General features: G+C 40.5%; 1 protein-coding gene across 8 annotated transcripts in view; it reads right to left on the minus strand.

Moving 5' to 3' along the window:
• The window catches only part of SRPK2 (SRSF protein kinase 2), a 249317-nt gene that overhangs the window by 220656 nt on the left and 5701 nt on the right, over positions 1–22960 (minus strand). For 6 of the 8 annotated variants that reach the window (XM_070787239.1, XM_070787233.1, XM_070787234.1 and 3 more), the window contains exon 2: positions 22838–22892. The exons of the other annotated variants lie outside the window; for them this stretch is intronic. In XM_070787239.1, coding sequence (XP_070643340.1) covers positions 22838–22892 — 55 coding nt within the window. The remainder of the gene's footprint in view (positions 1–22837; positions 22893–22960) is intronic. 8 annotated transcript variants of the gene reach the window in all.

The raw sequence follows: 22960 nt of genomic DNA on the forward strand, positions 1-22960 counted from the left end.
ACTAGCAAAGACATCTCAAAGGTCTCAATTATGCATAAAAGATGCAATTACATCACAACTGGAAATGTCTCTCAGAAAAAGAAAGTTCAGAAAACCAAAACAGTTTCAAACTGGTTCACACAAATGATATGTGTTAATACTAATGAGACTATAATTACTTGACAATTTTATTAAGTCACTATGTGGTGCAGAATAGTTTGAAATACTTTCTAACCAAATCAGTTCTGCACAATCAGGTGATAAATTCTTAAAAAGAGTTTTATTTAAAGAAACACACTTGAGCTTGCCAAAAACATATATGAAAGTGACAATAATAATGGCAGCTTTAAACTATAATCATACTTTAATACCCTATAAAACAGAGATTCTTCATGAATAACCAGGAGAAAGTTCCAAGTACTGGGTAAAGGCCAAGAAAGAGAGGATGCACACAAGCAAGAGAGTCCTAAAGTCACTATTTATTAAGTAACACCTGGCCTAAAACATGCAGGCATCATGCTAAATAAGTCACATGAACTCTCATTTAACTCTCAGAGTAGCCCCAGGAGATACAAATCTATCTCCTGTTTCACAAACAAGGAAACGAGAACCAATGGGTTAAATAACATGCTCAAGATTGTACAGTCACCAGCAGCAGGACTGGGATCAGACGCCCACACCACTTTGAAGTACACAGAAGCCATCTACTTGCTACCACCTTTAGGACACGCTGTGCAGTAGACTGCAGTGTTACACCCTTTTTTCCCCTAGAGCGGACAGACATGGAGGGAAAGTAAATCACGTCGTCAGCAGACACGGCAGCAATCAGCAGAACTAGCTGGAACCCAAGTCTTCCTATTCCTCATCCAGGGCCTTTCCTCTGCAGTATACCTGATATGTGTGGTAGCTCTAAAAATATGTTCACAAATTATTTAATACAACTCTCCTCAAAGAGCAGAACCTAAGGCTCTCCTCAGTAACTCACCTTTTTTTCTGATAGCTTTTATTTTATTTTTAACTGTGTTCCAATTTCAACTGTCTCACTTCTAACAAATAAAATGTGGCAGAAGTGACATGTGTGAGACTTCCAAGGGTAGGTGTGAGACTTGCCAGAGTAGGTCATAAAGAGCACTGTAGGGCCCTCCTTGTTCTCTCTACTCCTCACTCTGGATGCAGCCAGCTGACATGATGCGAGGACACTCAAGGAGAGGTCCACATGGCAAAGAAGCAAGGCCTCCTGCCAACAGCCATCGCAAGCCAGATTGGAAGCGGCTGCTCCAGCCCCAGCCAGGCCTTCAAATGACTGAAACCTGAGCCAGAACCACCCAGCTATGCTGCTTCTGAATTCCTAATCCTCAGAAACTACGAGGCAATAAATGTTTGTTGTATTAAGACACCATGGTTTGCTGGGGTTTTTTTTTTTCTGGCTCTAAGCTTAACAGACAAACAAAAAACTCTAAGATATTTAATGTGTACATCTTGGTAATTAAGACAATTTGTTACACAGTAATAAATAAAACAAAGAGGAAGGAAAACAAGTCTCTCAACAAAGTGTGACTAACACTTTGCTATCAAAACTACCGGTGAAAACTCAACTATACTTCAATTAAAAAAAACAATTAACAGTAAAGAGTGTAGGCTCTGCAGGTCACCTGTCAAAAGAAGCTTTGTGACCTGGACTAAGAGCAATTTCTCAGGCTCACTTGGCCATCTGTAACATGATACATAATCATTTTTTAAATTATTTTTAAAACACTCCATTTTACAATAATATTTCCATTACCTTACCTCTTAGAGTCAACTATGATTAAATCAAAAAATGGGTCCAGCACTTGCCATGGTACCCAAAACACAGTGAAAGTTCAGTAAATATGCACTGTTACTAATCTTATTTCTTTTATCTGCCCTTTACTAGCAGCTTTCTCTAGATTTTTTAAAAAGTTACCAATTCTCAGCAGGGAACACCTCCATTACTCTCCTAAGTTGTCCAACAGCCTGTTTCACTGGTCTTCATTTACTTCATTTACTTCACTCACTCCCGGGCTGTACCTAAAGCTCACGTAAAACTGTCCCTTCCTTTGGCTTCCAGAGAAGGAACTAATAATAACAGGGTCCTCTTCTGGTCTCTGCTACTGCTGCTGCTCCTCTGCCTGCCCCTTCCAAATGTAGGTTATCCTCAAAGCTCTCTCCTATTCATTCTCATCGCCTCAATGGTGACCCTGTTGCAAATGCTCCAAAACCTACTGCAGCTCTCCCTCCCATTTGAGTCAGGATCCCAGTTTCCCCAGCTTAACAGCTCCACGTGAATGTGAATGTCTCACAAATACTTCAAATTCAACAAAACCTGAATTTTTTGCATTTCCCGTTATTCCTTATACTTTTTTTCCCTTCTTCCCATCTCCAGTCCTGCTCTATTTATTAACAAACCAAACTCTATGAAGTCAGAGAAGATGTCCAAAGTCTTATTAAAATCTTACCCCTTCTGCTTTCAATAAATGTATGAGACACTGTGCTGGGTGCCAGGGATACACTGCAAGCTGGCCACACTGCCCCCGCCCAAGAACTTATAATCTAGCATGCTTCCTATTAACTGCCAAGTCCCAGGGACTCCACCTGTGCAGACTCTCATATCCATCCCCTTTCCATTTCTACCACAACCACCCTCCTCTCGCACCTAGACCATGGCGACAACCTGCTGAAGTTTCTCTCTTCACTTTTTGCTCCCACCTCAACCCATCCTTTACATAAGGTGCCCATTATCTTTCTCAAGCATGTGTTCGTGCTATTCAGCTTCCCAAAAATCTTCAATGGTTCCCACTGCTTACAGCAAGTCAGAATTCCCTCACATTACCTTGATAGCACTTCATGATTTTTCCCACTGGGAACCACCTGCACCCCGCTGTATATTTAGGGCCCCTCATTCTCTCCCTAACACATCTGTTTACACCAGCAATCCTCTCAGAACGTCACGGCCTTTATTATGAAGATCCCCTCGTGCAGTCATCCGAACTAAACGGCCCTTCCCTTATTTTACGTGCACAAGGCCTGCATCTCGATTCGCCACTAACCCCTCCACCTTCTGCCACTGTTGGTTGTTCACTTGCCTGTCTCTTTGGGTAGGTCACAAATCCCAGGCTGCCACTAATTTACTTGGCAATCTTATAAGTCATTGCATTATCCAAGGTTTAATTTTCTCATCAGTAAAATGAAAGGTTAGACTGACTAAGTGCTAAGCAACTCCCAATTTCAAAGTTCCATACAGATGAGCCTTGTCTTTGAAAAAGGCAGAACAGCACAACTGTACGCTTGGCCTTGGTAATCAGACCAGTGGTTCTGAATCCCAGCTCTACAACCTACCATCTCTCAACAACAGACCTGCTGCTTTCTGTGCCTCAGTACCTCATATGCAAAATGAGAATAATAAGTGTTATCTTTTAGAATTACTTCAGTTTTTCAATTTTGTTTAAATAGCCATATTAGACATAATTCACACCCATTTAAAATATGCAACTCAATGACTTTTGGTACAGAGCTGTACAACCATCACCATGATCAGTTTTAGAATATTTTCATCACCCCCAAAAGAAACGCATATCCATCAACAATCATTTCCCTTTTCCCATAGCCCTAGGCAAACACTCTATGGATTTGCCTATGCCTGGCATTTCATGTCAATGGAATATGTTTATGACTGTCTTCTTTCATTTAGCAAAATGTTGTCAAGGTAAATCTATGTTGTTGTAAGAGGACGTCAGTCATTTTATTACTAATTGATAAACTACTGTGTGGATATAATACTACATTTTGTTTATCAGCTGATGGACATTCAGTTCTATCCCTTGGTCATTAGAAATAATGTTGCTCTTTCAGTCTTAAGTAACAGAAAATGCAACTCAATCTGGCTTAAGCAAATAACTAAAAGCCCAGCAGGCAGTCCATGCTCCAGCACACGTTTAAACATCATCATCAGGACTGACTTTTTCTCCATTTCTTGGCTAGGCTCTGTTCTCTGCTCATTTTTGAGATCTGCCTGGTGACAAAATGGCTTCAGAACTCCATTTCACATTCTCTAACAGTCAAGCCAATAGGAGAAAGCAAAGCCCTGGAGTTAGCTCTGGATGGACAGTCTCACTGTGGCCCTAGACTGTACAACTGAAATAGGCTGTGATCTATCCTTGGGAAATGTGGAAAGGACCCAAAGTATGTGAATCAAAAACACATAAGAGATAAACCCCACACAAAACTGAGGCCTCTTTCTGGGAGGATAAATGGATTCTAAATAGCTGAAAAATTTTAAAGCCCAATTTTTAAAAATAAGGAAATTCTAAATACAAAAACCCAATCTAAGGTTGATAAAAATTAAACATAATAAATCATGTTCAGCCTGCTCTTCCATAATGCAGTGTTAAGACTGCAACTATATCAAACATAAGGAATGGGGCTTATTTTCAAAATTTTTTAAACTTCAGATTATAGAGTCAGAGGAATTTCTCTGGTCTTGTGGAAAACACGGGAGGCAAGGTATGGGAAAGGGAAGTCTCTGAGACCGGTAGTCTGCGAAGCATTTCCTATGCTAACAACAATACATACTGTGGTTCAGGCCTGACAGCCACCTTAATCCTTTATTAGCCAAAGTTCTCAACTCAGTTTATTAAGAATTCTTTTCGTGGGAAAACTTCACTTTGATTTCCTAATATAAGCTAACAGGAAACTAGAATTCCTTGAACAAGAAGTAATTTTTCAATCTTGCCCAAAATAATTTTATCTCATAAAACAAGAAATACTAAATGTTTATTACCCTCTTGGACTCAGCCTGTGTGTGTGTCAGTCGCTCAGTCATGTCTGACTCTGTGACCCAATGGACTAAAGCCCGCCAGGCTCCTCAGTCCATGAGAATTCTCCAGGCAGGAATACTGGAGTGGGGTTGCCATTCCCTTCTCTAGGGGATCTTCCTGACTCAAGGATCAAAGCCGAGTCTCCTACATTGCAGATTCCTTACCATCTGAACCACCAGAGAAGCCCCTAGACTCAGCCTAAACATAATTAAAAAATAAAAAATGAATTTTTAAAACCACTACCAGGATTACCCATTCCTTTTATCACATGTCTTAATCTCCCCCCCATTCCCTTAGTCTAGTTTCAAATTATAGACCTAGAGATCACCTGCTACAACCAATGATTTCTAGATCTAATGGTAATTTTGTTGCTCTAATTCACCTTGAGGACTTATCCTTAGACAACATATGTCCTATCCATAACTAGCAGGCATTATTAATGAGAAAAAAAATTAAGCTGGCCAAAATAACTAAAGACATGTTCATATTTAGATGCTTAATAAAATTTTATACTAATTCCACAGCTTTTCTTTTTGCCTATTATAAAAAACCCTAAAATACAACTGAAACACCATAAAATAACTAACAGCTGCTACTTACAGTTTATTATGTACTACAGATATAATTAAATTATTGATTCCTTACATTTATTCTCTGAGACATATTATCAGCTCTATTTTAAGAAGAAAACTATAAGACTTAGAAGAATTAAATAATTTATCTTACACCACTGAGGAAAGTGATGCCTTCAAAACTTGAACCCTAGTCACCTCCTTCTGACAGCAGGATCAGCCTCAGCAAAGAATATTCAAAGAGTAACCAGACTTCAGAAAAAGAGGAAACTATGACTCTTTTAAGCTAAGACAGGTTTTGCCTACACCAAGTATCAGGATTCAAACTTTAAGAGTAAAATTATACCCCCTAGGATCCTCTGAAAGGTAAACGTATCCTCGGGTGTCCCTTAACTTGATCGCAAAGACAGTGAAGGTAGTGGGCATCAGTGGAGTCAAGGGGAAGAGAACAGATCTGCTATTACTGTTAAACCTACAGGGTGCTGGCTGTCTATTACGTAGATAAAGGATACAGAAAGCCTTAGTGTTGTAGGAACTGAAAAATCAAGTTTCTAAAACTAAGACAGAAAACATAACTAACCCTTAAAAAATAGAAAACTATCTTACTGTATACTAAAATTTCTATCCCACTCCTACCATATATCCATATGATAAAACAGCTCACGTCCATGTCACATGCTAAGAGCAGTTTCCATTCAAAGGAAAAAAACTGTATTTTCACCTTTGTTTTTCTCACAGTAAAAGGAAGAATTTAAAAATAAGGTTCTTCAGTGTGGAGATTCCTTAAAAAACTGGAAATAGAACTGCCATATGACCCAGCAATCTCACTGCTGGGCATACACACCGAGGAAACCAGAACTGAAGGAGACATGTGTACCCCAATGTTCACTGCAGCACTATTTATAATAGCCAGGACATGGAAGCAACCTAGATGTCCCTCAGCAGACGAATGGATAAGAAACCTGTGGTACATATACACAATGAAGTATTATCAGCCATTAAAAAGAATCCATTTGAATCAGTTCTCATTCAAGGTGAGATGGATGAAACTGGAGCCTATTATACAGAGTGAAGTAAGCCAGAAAGAAAAACACCAATACCAGTATAGTAACACAAATATATGGAATTTAGAAAGATGGTAACGATGACCCTCTGTGTGAGACAGCAAAAGAGACACAGATGTAAAGAACAGTCTTTTGGACTCTGGGAGAAGGCGAGGGTGGGATGATTTGATAGGGTAGCACTGAAACGTGTATGTTACCATATGTGAAGCGGGTCGTCGGACCAGGTTCGATGCATGAGACAGGGTGTTCAGGGCTAGTGCAATGGGATGGGGAGGGAAGTGGGGGGGGGGGGGTTCTGGATGGGGAACACATGTGCGGCCATGGCTGATTCATGTCGATGTATGGCAAAAACCACTACAATATTGTAAAGTAATTAGCCTCCAATTAAAACAAATAAATTAAATTTTAAAAAAAGAAAGTTGGACACAGGCACATAGGAAGAACATCATGTGATGATGGAGGCAGAGGTTAGGTGATGCAGCCCCAAGCCAAGGAATGCCATGGAAGTCGGAAGAGGCAAGGAAGGACCCTCATCTAGAGACTTCAGAAGGAGCTCGGTCATGCTGAGACCTTGATCTCAACTTCCAGCATCTAGAACTGGAAAATAATAGATTTCTGGAGACTTCTCTGGTGGCCCAGTGGCTAAGACTGTGCACTCCCAATGCAAGGTGTCTGGGTTTGATCCCTGGTCAGGGAATTAGGTCCCACATGCAACTAAAGGTCCAGCACACCGAATGCTGCAACTGAAAGATCCTGCGTGCTATGACTGAGACCCAGTGCAACCAAGGTAATTAAATAAATAATAAATATATATTTTAAAAAATAAAAATAAGGTTCTTGCAACAATCTCTAGGGGCTAAAAACTTTACCTTCTGTGTTAGTCCCAAAAGATTTGCTTTCTGCAGACTATATGGTAATGTTGAAGGCCAGTGAATCAGAATCTAGCAGCCTAACCAGCACTAAACCGGCTCAGAAACTAAAGACAGGTGACCTTAACTAAGTACCTGCTTCTTCAGTCCCCCTCACTACTCCTTCACTGGAACTTCTGCACTGAAGGACAAAAGAAGAAATAAAGGACTGAAGAATTTTAAGCTCTTTTTCAAGAAGCTGCCTTGAAGAAGCACTATAGTATATGAGGGAAAGACCAAGAGATAGTTTTTCCACTTTACATATAATAGAGTTCTAGGTAAAAATTTTATTTTAAAAGCATTCTGCAGGAATTCCTTCGTGGTCCAGTGGTTAGAGTTTTGCATTTCCACTCTCAAAAGCATCGATTAAATCCCTGGCCAGGAAACTAAGATCCCACAAGCTGCATGGCATGGCTCTCAGCCCAAAAAACGTTCTCCTACTACAAAGACTGAAAAACACTTGTCCAGGTGCTCTCTAAAGTCCTGGCTATTTTGCTGCATTCTCAGATCCACAACCTAAGGCAATACATTTCAGTTGTGAAAAGAACACAGTCAATTTTACATCAGTGATACAATAACACTTATAGAAAGCCCCCTACATACATACATACAAGTTGCATTCCAAGAGCACGTTAAGTCCAAAGTTAGCCTTGGTGCGCAACCAACCCAATCAGCTACACAGTACTCAACTGTAAGAGGTTTATAACATTCTCAACACAAATAATATTAATACACAAAAAATAAATGAACAACAAAAAAACATTTTTAATCTTGGAAAGTACAGTAGTACACTACAACAGCTGGCATACAGGGGCTGGCTGGCATCAAGTGAACAGGCAAGAAGAGTAACTGGAGGAGGGAGAGGAGGTGGGAGATGGTGGAGCTGAAGGACCGTCAGCAATAGAAGACCAACAGCAAGCTGCAATTTCACTCACATCTGACACTGATGGCACACACGTTCGCATCTTTGAAAGTTCACAACTTGAACGTTTGTATGTAGGAGACTTACTGTACATCCTATTTTAGAATAAAACACATCATGCAACCCATCTCCCGAAAAAAAACTTTCACTGGCATACTCTAGACGTAAAAATAACCGAAGACTCCCTGTGTAACCGGTGGGAACAGCTGACTGACAGCAAAACAGTGGCAGCAAGCTCTGTTCCTTGTGCCAGAAGCAACAGCAGCACCTGGTGAGCAAAGGAAGCCCCAGCCACGGGAGGCCCAAGAGTCAGGTGTACTTCTCAGTGTACTGTCCTTCTTGTCCCTCCCGTATCTCAAACTTCTGCTTCCTGGAGTTGGAATCTGTCTTTACTCCTTCACCCACCCTGCCTAGTCTGTGCCCACAGCTGTCTAGGGGCACATCCACTACACTGAGGTACTACAGGGGACACGGCACCCACACTCTATGCTCTTGTGGGACACACAGCCAAGTTTAAAGCAATCAACAATCTCATACAGATAGTCCCTCTTGTCCCTATCCTTTTAGGATCTACATTCTAAGACCCTAACTTGAGAATTATAAAGCTTAAAAATATTTACATTAAGAATATATCCAAAAAATAGCTGGAAAACACACACTCTGGAATTGATAGGTCAATTAATTTTGAACTGAATTCAAGTATCAGGAACAAAACTACATTTTGTAGGATTTATCCAGTAAGGCTAAGGACTCGGCATAAAGTATCATATAAGCCCAAGTATAAACCATGGTCTTTTCACAAAAATTATCCCTCAAAAAAAGAGGTAGTTGCCTTAGATTCTAGTCCTTATAAAGTCTTTAAAGAGAGAGACTGCTCTCAAGTATCTTATTTTTAACATAATAAGGCAAAAAAAAAAAAGAATCTTCCAGAGGAAACGAACAATCAGGATTATAGGAATGCTAGGTTTGATGGCAGAGGGTGACATAATGATCATTCCTAGAGAAGCCTGACTCAGATGAGTCTTGGTCAGACCGAGAAGAGAGGGAAGGGACAAAACACACTTTACTGATGACCAACTGGGGAACTGTCTGAAATCACTTTAATCAATACTAATTTGGGAGACTTAGAGACATCAACCCAATAAAATCAATTTAAAAACAGGCAAATAATTCCAACATATTTTTGGAATTATAAAAATCCTTCAAGCTAGGCTTCAGCAGTACACGAACTGAGAACTCCTAGATGTATGAGCTGGATTTGGAAAGGCAGAGGAACCAGAGATCAAATTGCCAACATCCTTTGGATCACAGAAAAAGCAAGGGAATTCCAGAAAAATACCTACTTCTGCTTCATTGACTACACTAAAGCCTTTGACCTTGTGGATCACTACAAACTGTGGGAAATTCTTAAAGAGTTAGGAATACCAGACCATCTTACCTACCTCCTGAGAAAACTGTATGCAGGTCAAGAATTAACAGAAACAGACATGGAACTGGTTCAAAATTGAGAAAGGAGTAGGTCAAGGCAGTATACTGTCACCCTGCTTATTTAATTTCTTTGCAGAGTAGTACATCATGCAAAATGTCAGGCTAGATGAAGCACAAGCTGGAATCAAGATTGCTGGGAGAAATATCAACAAACTCAGATGTGCTGATAATACCACTCTAATGGCAGAAAGTGAGTGAGGTAGGAACTAAAGAGCCTCTTATGAGGGTGAAAGAGGAGACTGGAAAAGTTGGCTTAAAACTCAACATTCAAAAAACTAAGATCATGGCATCTGGTCCATGGCAAATAGATGGGGGGAAAAAAACGCCAAGAGTGACAGACTTTATTTTCTTGGGCTCCAAAATCACTGCAGTGACTGCAGCCATGAAATTAAAACATGCTTGCTCCATGGAAGAAACGCTATGACAAACCTAGACAGCATATTAAAAAGCAGAGATATCACTTTGCTGACAAAGTCCATATAATCAAAGCTGTTATTTTTACAGTAGTCATGTACAGATGTGAGAGCTGGACCATAAAGAAGACTGAGTGCCGAAAAACTGATGCTTTTGAACTGTGGTGCTAGAGAAGACTACCGTGAGTCCCTTGGACAGCAAAGAGATCAAACCAGTCAAACCTAAAGGAAATCTACCCTGAATATTCATTGGAAGGACTGATGGTGAAGCTGAAGCTCCAATACTCTGGCCACCTGATGCAAAGAGCCAACTCACTGGAAAAGACTTTGATGCTGGGAAAGATTGAGGGCATCAGAAGAAAAGAGTAACAGAGGATGAAATGGTTGGAAGGCAACACCAATTCAATGGACATGAGTTTGAGCAAACTCTGGGAGATAGGGAGGGATAGGGAAGCCTGGTCCTGTGCTGCAGTCCATGGGGTGGCAAAGAGTCGGACATGACTTTGCCATACACAAATCTTTTTAAGAATTTTTTGGAAAAGTAAGTCAATCGTTAAATGGTAACAAATGCAATTCCAAACAATAAATGAAGGAAAAACAAAAAGCCTCAGAGTTTTGCAAAAAGTTCGTTACACTTGGATAAAATATCCAGTGATAGTATCATCTATGGATTCAAGGATGATACATCTCAGTTTGGACTGACATAAATACCACGTGCTCTCTCTGTACTACCTTTCACAGCTTTTCTATAAATTTTAATTGTTCTAGGAAATAAAGTTTTTAAAGAAATCAGATTTGTGAGGCAAGGGATGGGGAGAGAGTGAATTGGAAGATGTCAAAGGTACCAACTTCCAGTTATAAGATAAATAAGTACAGAGAAGTAATGTACAACATGACGACTAGTTAATCATGTGCACGCGTGACTGTATGGCATACAGCAAAGCTGTGGAGAGCGATCCTAAGAGCTCTCATCACAAAGAGAATATTTTTCCTTTCTCTCTAAAGAGAATTTTTTTTTCTTTCTCTTTATTTTATCTATATGACATGATGGAAGTTAACTAAATCTACTGTGGTAATCATTTACTCAATTATGTATATCAAACTGTTCTGCTGTACACCTTAGAGTTACACAAAAATTTATGTCAATTATTTCTCAATAAAACTAGGGGGAAAGTTTTTAAAAATATGTATCATGTGTTCTGGAAAAAACTGATTCAAAAAGCACTTTTCAAAAATTTTTTTTAAAAATTTATTTTTATAAACAGAAAAATAAAGACAGTAGTGAATCTCCATAACCAAGTACTCAGCTTCTGCAGTTTCACAATTTTGATAACTTTTTCCAGCTTTACTGAGGTACATAACTGATCAAATTGTATATATTCAAAGTGTACAACATAATTCAACATACATATCTTTGTGAAATGATTACCACCATCAAGTTAATTAACACAGCCATCACTACATATATTTCCATTTTTTGTGTGGTGAGTGAAAAACCATTTCTAATGATAAGTCACTGATGTTACAAATGTGAAATGTCTGAATAAAACTACTTCATGAAACATGAGGTACTTCTAAACTAATGTACTGGGGAAGATGTTTCAGAAAAATCCAAATGAACTTTTTGGCCAACCCAATATAATGTGTGAATTTAAATGTATTTGTAATTAAGAGATTAAATATCATAAGTGAACATTTAACTACTCCATCTATATCTATAAAATTTTTATTTCCAAGTTGTATAAAATTTAAAATTTCTCATTGGGGAATTAGGGGACTTATAACCAAAGCTGTCTTATAGTCAGGTACATGAAGAATCTTGTAATACAAACAATCTGAAATGTTCCCTAGGAGACATACACAACAAAATTGAGCACCCACACCAAAACAAAGGAAAGAAAGAAAAAAAATGGCTAATAGCTATCCACACAAACCAGGAGTCTAGATTAGGCTGTGCTACCTTTATCCTTGGCTAACAGTGCTCCTGGAATCAAGGCAGGGTACAAGCTTAAAAACCTGGCAACTCCAGGTAATGACTTAAAAAAAAAGAGAGAGAATATAAGATTTGGTAATAAAAATCTAGGGGTCTATTAGACCTTTGATACAAACAGAGCTAGAAAAAAATTTCTTAATCCTTAGTCATCAACACAAAAAATACTTTATCTACCTGGGCCAGACGATGAGAAAATGATAGGTAAGAAAGGAAGAGAAGGAAGGAGGGAGAGATGGAGGCAGGAGGAAGAAATACTCACCTCTGAAATATAAAGGCCATCAATGATGAACTAAATTAACAAATGTAATGAACTCTTCTCAAATCTCGGTTTCCTTAAACTTCCTTCTCCCATTTATTTATCCTCTTTAAACTGATCTTTAGCTTCCTTTGTCTTATTTTGTCCAGTGGCATTCTCCAAGTTTCAGGCTCCAGCCCTCTTCTCTCCGTTCCCTTCTCTTCAGTAAGCTGATCTTGTTGTCCCAACTGTCCTCAAAGGTATATTCTAAGTCCCAGCTTCCCACCCGTATACCAACTCCCCATGATGCACTTCCCTTGGATAGATGTCACTTCAAATACAGTGTGCCAAAAACGAAATCTCTTGCCCATCTCCAGACAACTCCCAACCTTCTTAATCCTCATTAGGTATAACATCTTCAGTCAAATTTTGTCATTATTCTTTTATTGCTTTCCTCTTCACATCCTATAATTAGCTAGTTCCAGCCCTGGTGACTCTTAAGAATGTTCCAAAATTAAGAGTCTTAAAAAGGTTCACTATCTTTCAGTTAATATTTCCATTTCTAAGATTCCATATAATCTAAGAAAATCTGAAATGCAAAGATGTTCACTGAAATATTATAATGCCTGACAGTAAACATTTTCTAGCAACAAATATTCAAACAAATTAAGCAGTTAAGTACTGTCATTAATAATTGATCATGAGAAAATATTAAGAATATTAAAAACATTAATGACAAAACAGCAGTGACAGGATACAAAATCATATATGAGATAATTAACACAAAAAAGAAACAAGGATTAAAAGAAAACTAGAAAGAAAAATACCAAAATATTAACAATTTTTCATGTGTGAGTATCCTGCTAAATGGTGACAACATGAGTCATTTTTGTCTTCTTTTTCTTCTTTTTTTTTGGCTCTGCCATAAGGGATCTTAGTTCCCCAACCAGGGATGGAACCCAGGCCCTGGTAGTGAACTCAGTATTATTTTAAACTAAACAGCAAAAATAAACTGGAGGAGGAACTTAGAAATATAATCTTAATAATATGCAAGAACAGCCAAAAAAATTCTGAAACCAAGAATGACAAAGTGTATATGGGATATGTGGGAGAGCCCTTGCCCTACAAAAGCCTAAAAAGTACTCAGAACTACAGTAATTAGAACAATAGGGAACTAAAGCAGGAACAGAGAAGTCAACACCTTAATACTCATATATGGAGAGCTGCAAAAGAGTTGGGATGACGAGACAAATCATTTTGAAAAACCCTACAAAAGCCTAAAAAGTACTCAGAACTACAGTAATTAGAACAATAGGGAACTAAAGCAGGAACAGAGAAGTCAACACCTTAATACTCATATATGGAGAGCTGCAAAAGAGTTGGGATGACGAGACAAATCATTTTGAAAAAAAAGACACCGATAACCAAATCCTAATAACTGCAGCCAAACTTTACTGAACATTTACCACGAGTACACAACCTTAGGGCCAGAGGTCTTCTCTATTCGGATTTTCCAAAGACAATATGGCATGGTGCCTGTATCATGCACCACGTAAGATTCCAACAGAGTCTAGGAGTATGCTTTTATTTATTTATTTTTTAAGGAGCATGCTTTTAAAATAGGCAGCTTACAGCCTTCCTCTTCTCAGAGGAAGAAGATAGCCTCCTTCTGTACAAAACAGACCTGTGCTCTAATCCCATCCCCTCCTGTCAACTCAAGGCTTCTGCTCCAAATACCTCATTAGTATTTTCTACTAGCTCCTAGTCATTTGCTTACATTTGGCAGGGGGGAAAAAAACACTTCTCAAGGACCACTTTCTCTTTACCTTTTCTCCTCGACACAAAGAAAGCTTATTTAACTAGTAATCTTTAAAAAGAAAAAAAAAAAAAGATTACCCTGTCATCTCATTCACTCATGGGGCTACAGGTCACTGTGTCCAAACGCACTGTGCTGAGACTGCTCCAGCTGTGGGCTCTAACAATTTCCTACTTGCCAAAGTCAAAAGGCCAACACTAGGGTTCATCTCACTTGAATTTTTTTTGCCCCTCGCAGATTGTGCTCTACTGACCACTCCCTTCTTGAAATGTCCTTGGTAACTGAATCAGCTTTCTCCTGGCTCTCCTATCCTTCTGCCTCCTCCTTTACCCTACCTATGGCTTTCTTTTCTACACATTCAACACCTTCAGCCAGCTGCCACCAACAACTCCAGTTACCATTTCTAACCGGAGCTCTCCCAGTGCTCTAGCAGTCAACACTGACCAATACCTCTAACTGGAAGTGAACCAGACACCTCTAACTGCCTAACAAAAGCCATCATTAGCTTTTTCCAAAACTGCTGCACGTTCTCTATCTTGAGGAATGGCAATATCATCCACAAATTAGCTAATTCAGAAACCTGGGGTTCATTCCAGTCTCCTCTCACTCTCCTCTGACATTAGACATTAAATCCAGTGAATTCTACTCCCTGAATACCTACCAGTCTCCTGAAGCCTCCTGCAATGGCCCCCTAATGGATCTCTTGCCTCTAAGCCATTCTCCACACAGCAGCTAGAGTAGAACACAGCTTTCTAGAACATCTCAATCTGCACCGTCAGCAATGAACCCCACTCAGCACTCACCACACCTGCACCCCAGTCTTACCTCCCTGCTTGGTATTTCAGGAATTCAAGCATGCCACTTACACCCCGACATGTTAACATCAACTGCAACGAAGCTTCTGCTTGGAAGACCCTCACTCTGCCCCCTCCTATTTACTTGGCAAATTTCTATTGGCTCTTCAAGATCCAGTTTAATACAACTCTCTGTAAATCTACTAAAAACTACTGAACTGTACACTTTAAGCAGATGAACTATATGGTATGTAAATCTGATCTCAACAAAATTCATAATTTTCTGTAAGAAATAAGGCTTACATTCCATTTTTTTTAAATGGGCAAAAGACCAAACAGGCACTTCACAAAACAGAAAATTCAAATGACCAATAAACATACAAAAAGATGTTCAAAAGCATCACTCAGGCAAATACAAGTTAAAACCTCAATGAGACATCAGTACACACCCAGAATAGCTAAAATTAAAAAGGACACGATCAAATATTACAAAGACGTGGAACAACTGAAACTGCATACATTGTGGGTGGGAATGTAATGCAGTTCAATCAGAACTATTTCATGAAGTTGGGGAAAATATCTTTGCAAGTACTACTAAGCATACACCTCTTCTATAACCTAGCAATCCCACTGCTAGAACATATCCCCAAGAGAAACAACTGCCAACGTCCACAAAGGGACGTGTACAAGAATACTTGTAGCTGCTTTATTAATAATGACTACAAACTGAAGGAAAAAAAATTATGGTGGTATATTCATTCAATGGAATATCAGAAAGTAGTAACAACAGACTAAGGGTACAACTGGTACTTGCAACAATACAGACAAATCCCACAGATACAATGTTGCATGAAAGCAGCTAGAACCTGAAGTATATACCATATATTCCACTTATAAGAAGTTCAAGAACAGGCAAAACTAACCAATAATGACACATACCAACGAAGTGGTTACCTCTGGGCAGCAGGGTATAAACTGGGGAGAGGTCTGAGGAACCATATAGTGGGCTCGATCCCTGGATCTTGAAGATCCCCTGGAGTAGGAAATGGAACCCACTTCTATATTCTTGCCTGGAAAATTCCAAGGACAGAGAAGTCTGGCAGGCTACACAGGGTGTTACAAAGAGTCAGACACCACTGCAAGACTGAGCACACACAGAGTACTGGAAGGGTCTGCATTCTGATCTGAGTGCTGGTGACAAAGATATAAATGAATGTAAAAATCATCAAGCTATACACTGAAGATTAGAGCTCTTTACTACATTTCTATACACACATGAATGTATATATGCTATAGCTCAATTTTGAAAAAACAAAAATATGCATAAGCAAACTATAATCAACTGTACTGCATTATATACTTGAAAGTCAAGAGCAAAGAGCTTAAATGTTATCACCACAGAAGAAAAAAGTAATTATATGAGAGCATGGAGGAGGTATTAACTAATCTTAACGTGGTAATCATTTCACAGAGGTTTCCCTGGTGGCTCAGCAGAAAAGAATCTGCCTGCCAATGAAGGAAACAAGGGTTCAATCTCTGGGTCGGGAAGATTCCCTGGAGAAGGAAATGGCAACCCACTGCAATATTCTTGCCTGAGAAATCCCATGGACAGAGGAGTCTGGCAGGCTACAGGCCATAGAGTCACCAAGAGTCGGATATAGGACTTAGCAACTAAACAACAACAAATCATTTCACAATATATACATACACCAAATCATGTTGTACACCTTAAACTTACATACATTATATGGCAATGATATCTTAATAATAATAAAGCTGGAAAAAATATGCACAGATAAAAGGATAATGCATCAAATATACACATATAATTCAATTATTTAAAGACAAAAATATGGACATATAAAAAGATAACACACCAAAATAACTGGTGGAACTACAATGGATGTCTATTTCTTTAAACTGTTTTATACCATTTTTTTCCTTTTTAGCCACACCACACAGTTTGCAGGATCAAGTTCCTGACTAGGGATCGAACCTGTGCCCCCTGCATGGAAGCTCCAAGTCCTAGCCGCAGGATCGCCAGGGAATTCCCTGAATTTTCTACCATGACCATATTATTTTATCATTTAAAATTAAGCTATTCATTAAAATAACAATAAAGTTAAAATCCAACAAGGTCTCTTCCTAACAATCAAAGTCCCTTAACAATCAAAGCACCACTGTACTTAAATCTTACAGCACTCATCACACCATTCTGCAATGGTCTGTTGCCCAGGTAATCTCCCCTACTTGCCAGTTAGCATAGGGATTTATCTTATTCTTTCCAACACACTGGCAAGCACTAGGTATCTGCAGCACTAGGTATCTGCTTCATATATATTTGTTGTATTGAACAGCTTTGTTGGTATATAAAAATAATTGTTAAATACACAACAGTATAATAAAGTTAAGAAGTCAAAAATAAGTGATTTCCTTCCATAGGAGGAATTTCAAAGTCATAGGCTTGTGAGCTTGAGTTTATACCACAGGGTACACTTGAGGCTTACCTAGTAAGATATAAACTTGTATGACAGCGTTCCTAAATTGCCTCACCTGAGATTTACTGACCCAATGCCACCAGTCCCATGCCTACCATTTTCTGTGGCAGTCAGAACTCATACATACTGTAAGAATATAGATAACCAACCAGCTCCACCAGCCAATAGAAAGTTAAGAGCCCAAAGGATACAGAATCCCATCACCAATACCATATACACAGATCACAAATATCAGGAAGAGGAGAAGAGAGAGAGAGAGAGAGACAGAGAGAGAGACAGAGACAGACAGACACCAAGAGACCAAGTTGCTAACTTGCTAGAAAGTCAAAATGCAAAGTAAGTCCTCCAGCAATCATATTCTTGGGTACCCTGCCACTACTGCTGCTGCTAAGTTGCTTCAGTCGTGTCCGACTTTGTCAACCCCATAGACAGCAGCCCACCAGGCTCCCCCGTCCCTGGGATTCTCCAGGCAAGAACACTGGAGTGGGTTGCCATTTCCTTCTCCATTGGATGAAAGTGAAAAGTGAAAGTGAAGTCGCTCAGTCATGTCCGACTCCTAGCAACCCCATGGACTGCAGCCTACCAGGCCCCTCCGTCCATGGGATTTTCCAGGCAAGAGTACTGGAGTGGGGTGCCATTGCCTTCTGTACCCTACGTAAGTGGAAAAAACATGTTTACATTACCAACCTGTACAGGAATGTTTAGCAGATTTATAAACTATCCATGTGTCCTTCAACAGATGAATGAATAATGGATAAACAAGCTGTGGTACAGTCATACAGTGAAATGCTACTCAGCAAGAGCAACAGAAAGAAGTTACCAATATACCAGCAACAAAGATGAGACAAAAGGGCACTATGCTGTCTGAGAAAAGTGAATCTCAAAAGGTTACATACTCAGATTTCCTGGTGGTCCAGTGATTAAGACTCTATGTTTCCAATGCAAGGACACAGGTTCAATCTCTGGTTAGCAAACTAAGATCCCATATGCCCCACAGTGCAGCCAAAATACATGCTGCTGCTGCTGCTAAGTCGCTTCAGTCGTGTCCGACCCTCTTCGACCCCACAGACAGCAGCCCACCAGGCTCCCCCATCCCTGGGATTCTCCAGGCAAGAACACTGGAGTGGGTTGCCATTTCCTTCTCCAATGCATGAAAGTGAAAAGTGAAAGGGAAGTCACTTAGTCATGTCTGACTCTTTGCGACCCCATGGACTGCAGCCCACCAGGCTGCTCCATCCATGGGATTTTCCAGGCAAGAGTACTGGAGTGGGGTGCCATTGCCTTCTCCATTAACTTAAAAAATAGTAATAATTTTTTAAGTTGTAGATTATATGATTCCATTTATACAATTTTCTCAAAGTAGCAAAATTACAGTGATGAACAGACCAGTGCCTACGGGGGGGTAGGGCTAAAGAGAGAGTGTGATTACTAAAAAGTACAAGAGAAGTTACATTGTGATGATAAAACAGTTCTACATTCTAATCGTGGTGATGATTTCATGAGTGATAACACTTGACAGAACTGCACACATACACAGTGCATGTAAAAACCAGCAAAACCTTACCTGAGTTAACAGTACTGGGTCCAAGTCAATTTTCTGGTTTTGACAATGTTCTAGGTTATAGACTATATTACCACTGGGGAAAGATGGACAAAGCGAAGACTGGGAACTCTGTACTGTTTTTGCAACTTCCTGCAAATCATACTATTTCAAAATAAAAGTTTTAATTTAAAAAAATGTGTTAAAAAAATTTTAGCCAAAAAAGTTTAAAACACAAATGTTCAACCAAAACACAGTATAACAACACAATAAAATGCTACTTGGAAATAGAAAGGAATGAAACACCAATACATGCTATAACATAGATGAACCTTAGAAATATTATGCTAAGAGAAAGCAAGCAGACAGAAGATCATATATTGATGATTCTATTTATATGAAACATCCAGAATAGCTAAGCTTATAGAAACAGAAAACAAATTATTGACTGCTGTGGGCAAGGGAGAATGGGAAGCAACAACTACAGGGTTTCTTTTTTGAGGTGACATAAATGTTCTGGAATTAGATAACAGTTGCACAACTTTGTAAATATATTTTTAAAAAACAATTACATACTTGAAAAACTAAATTTTTAAAAAATAGAATTTTATGGTATGTGAATTATGTTTCAAGAAAAAGTTGCACATGAGGAAAAAAATTCTTTTACTCTTTAAATTAAAAAACTGTATACAGTTGCTCAGGCCCCAAAGCTAAAATCTATCACAAGACATGTGTTTTAGCCAATTCTTAAGGTTTGATTTGTGCTTGAATGACACTGTAGCTCTTCCCTGCTGCCTGTTACTCACAAAGCAGCACAATTAATAATCAGCAAACTAAAATCAGTGACAATCTGACAAGCTAACAATCTCAGTTGAAATATCTTAATCTCATTTCTCACAACTACAAATACTAGCATCCTAAAAAAGGAGCCTACAGGAAGTGGTTCAAGTCATAAAAACTCACAGAACTGAACTGAATTAAAATGAATGAAGTGGCACTTGTACATACAAGCAGATAATGATAGAAGTAGATCATATTGCATCAAGCCAGGCCTATATAGTCATAAAATTCAAGTGTGCCAGTCACTATACTAATACAGTTTAAAATTAGATCTATACTCCCTCTCCTGCTCTGGAAAACAAAGTAAAAACCAAAAACACTGGGCATCTGGAGACCCGAATTTTGGTTCAAACTAAGCTAACTGTGTGACCTTACTCTCTATCGGAGATGTCTGTAAAATGAGGAAAACCTCTGAGGCTACCAGTCTCCTGGAAGTCCCTCCACCATCACTTCTCCCCCCACACCACTTCAAGTCAAGCAAGGCACCAGAGTTCTCCCCTATTACCATGGAAGGCAAGCTCTCAGTGTGTAGTTCTTCTCGCCACCCATAATCCACTCTCCACATTAACAGCCAGTATACTTTTTAATAGGAATCAGATACTGCCACTCCTATCTGTGTGCCTATCAAGGGCCTACAAGGCCAGGCCCTACCCATTTCGACTCCTCCCAAATCACCATCCTCTCCAGTAGCACTCTAGCCACTCAGACCTTTGGGTTCCTCCAACATTCCTAGCCCATTCCTCCCCAGGGCCTTTGCCATACTCCCATCTTCTCTTTATTCTAAATTCTGTTCAAATGCCACCTCCTCAGAGAACTGAGTGTCAGCTCTGGTCTCCGTCTGCCTAGACTGAACTGAATAGCTGGACATGTTGCTTACTCATGCTATGCCTCTGCTTCATCTGTAAAGTGGTGATAACTACAGTGTCTGCCTCACAGGATGACTACCAGGGATAGATACATGAAAATGGAGCCGCAAATTGACTGGCACAGTTTTCAAATGTTATCTATCACTGTACTTAATGCACCCCATCTTCACTTTCTATCTTCACAGCATTATCCGGAATCATCTTGTCATCGGTTCTGAAGCCCCCGGAGAGAGAAATCTTCATAAACTTTGCTTTTCTTGCTCAAAGCTCCACCAATGTATTCTAGGAAAGTGGTACAAATACTTGTTGAATATATGAATAAAGCAATGATATCAAGGATTCCTTTAAAATAATACTGCCATGATTCAAAGAATTAAGTGAAAAATGACACTGCCTCAATCAAACAGATCTACATACACATACATCCATCTACACACCCTCACACAAAGAGCCATCCCCAAAACTAAGGGCACGCTTTTATCCAACTCCTTTTAACTTTTCTGAACAAAATGGCTATGTAGGAAGAAATGCTTAAATTTGAAAGTCGTGACCAAAACTCAAGAGCCAAAGCACTACAGTTCTCCTTACTTATGGGCTAAATTTCCATCATTTACCAAAGGAAACCTCAAATATAAGATTGATTGATAGCGTTAATTTTTAAAGTACCTAAATCTATCAAATATCCACTGCGATTTAAAATCTTAAGAATTCAATTTTTACCCATCAATTTAAGCCCTTAATAAATATGTTTCCCTCATTCTAGTAGTAGGCTTGAGGGCGGGGTGCTTGTTTTTAAGAAAGGCTTTATTATATAGATAAACATTTTGTGACATCCTGAACATACATTCAAGTAAATATCATAATACATCACATTAGTAATGACTTACGCAGCTTTCATAGACGCCACCAATGGTTATGAAATTCGCTAGGCAGGCACCAAAGTGTATGAGAAGGGGAAAAGTCTAAGACGCTGCAGGCTAGTGCCCCAAAGAAAACAAACCAACGAGAAATGCTTCGTGATTTTATTTAAAGATGATCACGGACTATCCCTATAATACCAAATAAACCATAGAGTATTTCTTGCTCAAATGGAAGAGCGAAGCCACAAATCTAAGAGGAGGAGTAAAATTCTGAACGCTAGTAGATTTTTCAAAATTAGGGGGGTAAAGGAGACGCGGCGGCGCTCTGCGGTCTCGGAGCAGCTCTCCAGGAAAGGCTTCCCGGGCGCCGGCCGCTCCCACTCCGGTCCGCGGCCAAGCTGGAGGTGGCTGGCGGCTGGCACGTTTGAAATATCACCACCCTATTCATCTCCTCCCGGCACAATGAGGGGCTGGGCAGCCGCTTCGGGGACCGCCTGCGCACACGCCCACCCGCCCCGCGCAGCCCAAGACCCGGGCGCAGCCACGGCTCAGCGAAGTCACGCTCGGCCCGGGCAGAAAGTTTCGGGGGGGGGAATCCAAGCACCGAAACGCACAGGTCTCGGAGCTGAATTCGCGCCAGGAACACGCCCGAGGCAAACCACTTGACAACCAGCTCGGGTTTTCAGCAAAAAGGCAGAGAGGCGGGGGCCGAGGAGGAAGAGGAGCAACATGCATATACATACATACACACACTCACACATACACACACTCGGCTCCTCTTCCTCTAGCACCCCGGCGCCCAGGTGGGAGCAATGCCGCAGCCTCACGCCCGGACGCGGCGCCGGACGCCAGCGCCCCTTCCTGGAAGGCTCGCGACCCCCCGGCCAGCTAGGAGAGCAAGGGGAGGGTGCGCACGCCCCACGCCTCCTCGCCCGTCCGCCCCTGACGGCCGCGGCGACAGGAGGCCGGAGAGGCCTGGGGTCCGGGGATGCTCCGCCGGCCGGCCGCGGGCTTGCGTGCGCCCCTCCCCCGCCCTCCCGCCCCTCCCCCCGGGCCGCCCGCGGGGCGCGCAGGAGGCGAGCGCCTGCGTCCCGGGGGATCAGCCCGCCCGCCCGCCGGCTCCAGGAATCCGGGCAACTTTCCCCTGCTCGGTCGCAGGCAACCCCCGACAGGGCGGGGACGGGCGTCTGGGGACTAGCGCTATGTGGACTCACTTTTTCGGATGTTTCTCCCTTTTCGGCCTCCGCTTTCGGGCCTGAATGGCCAGCACTGAGGAAAGAAGACACACATTAACGGTCGGGCAGGCCGGCCTGTGGGGCCACGTGGCGGAGAGGAGG

Source organism: Bos indicus, chromosome 4 (assembly GCF_029378745.1).
Source record: "Bos indicus isolate NIAB-ARS_2022 breed Sahiwal x Tharparkar chromosome 4, NIAB-ARS_B.indTharparkar_mat_pri_1.0, whole genome shotgun sequence".
Taxonomy (NCBI): Eukaryota; Metazoa; Chordata; class Mammalia; order Artiodactyla; family Bovidae; genus Bos; species Bos indicus.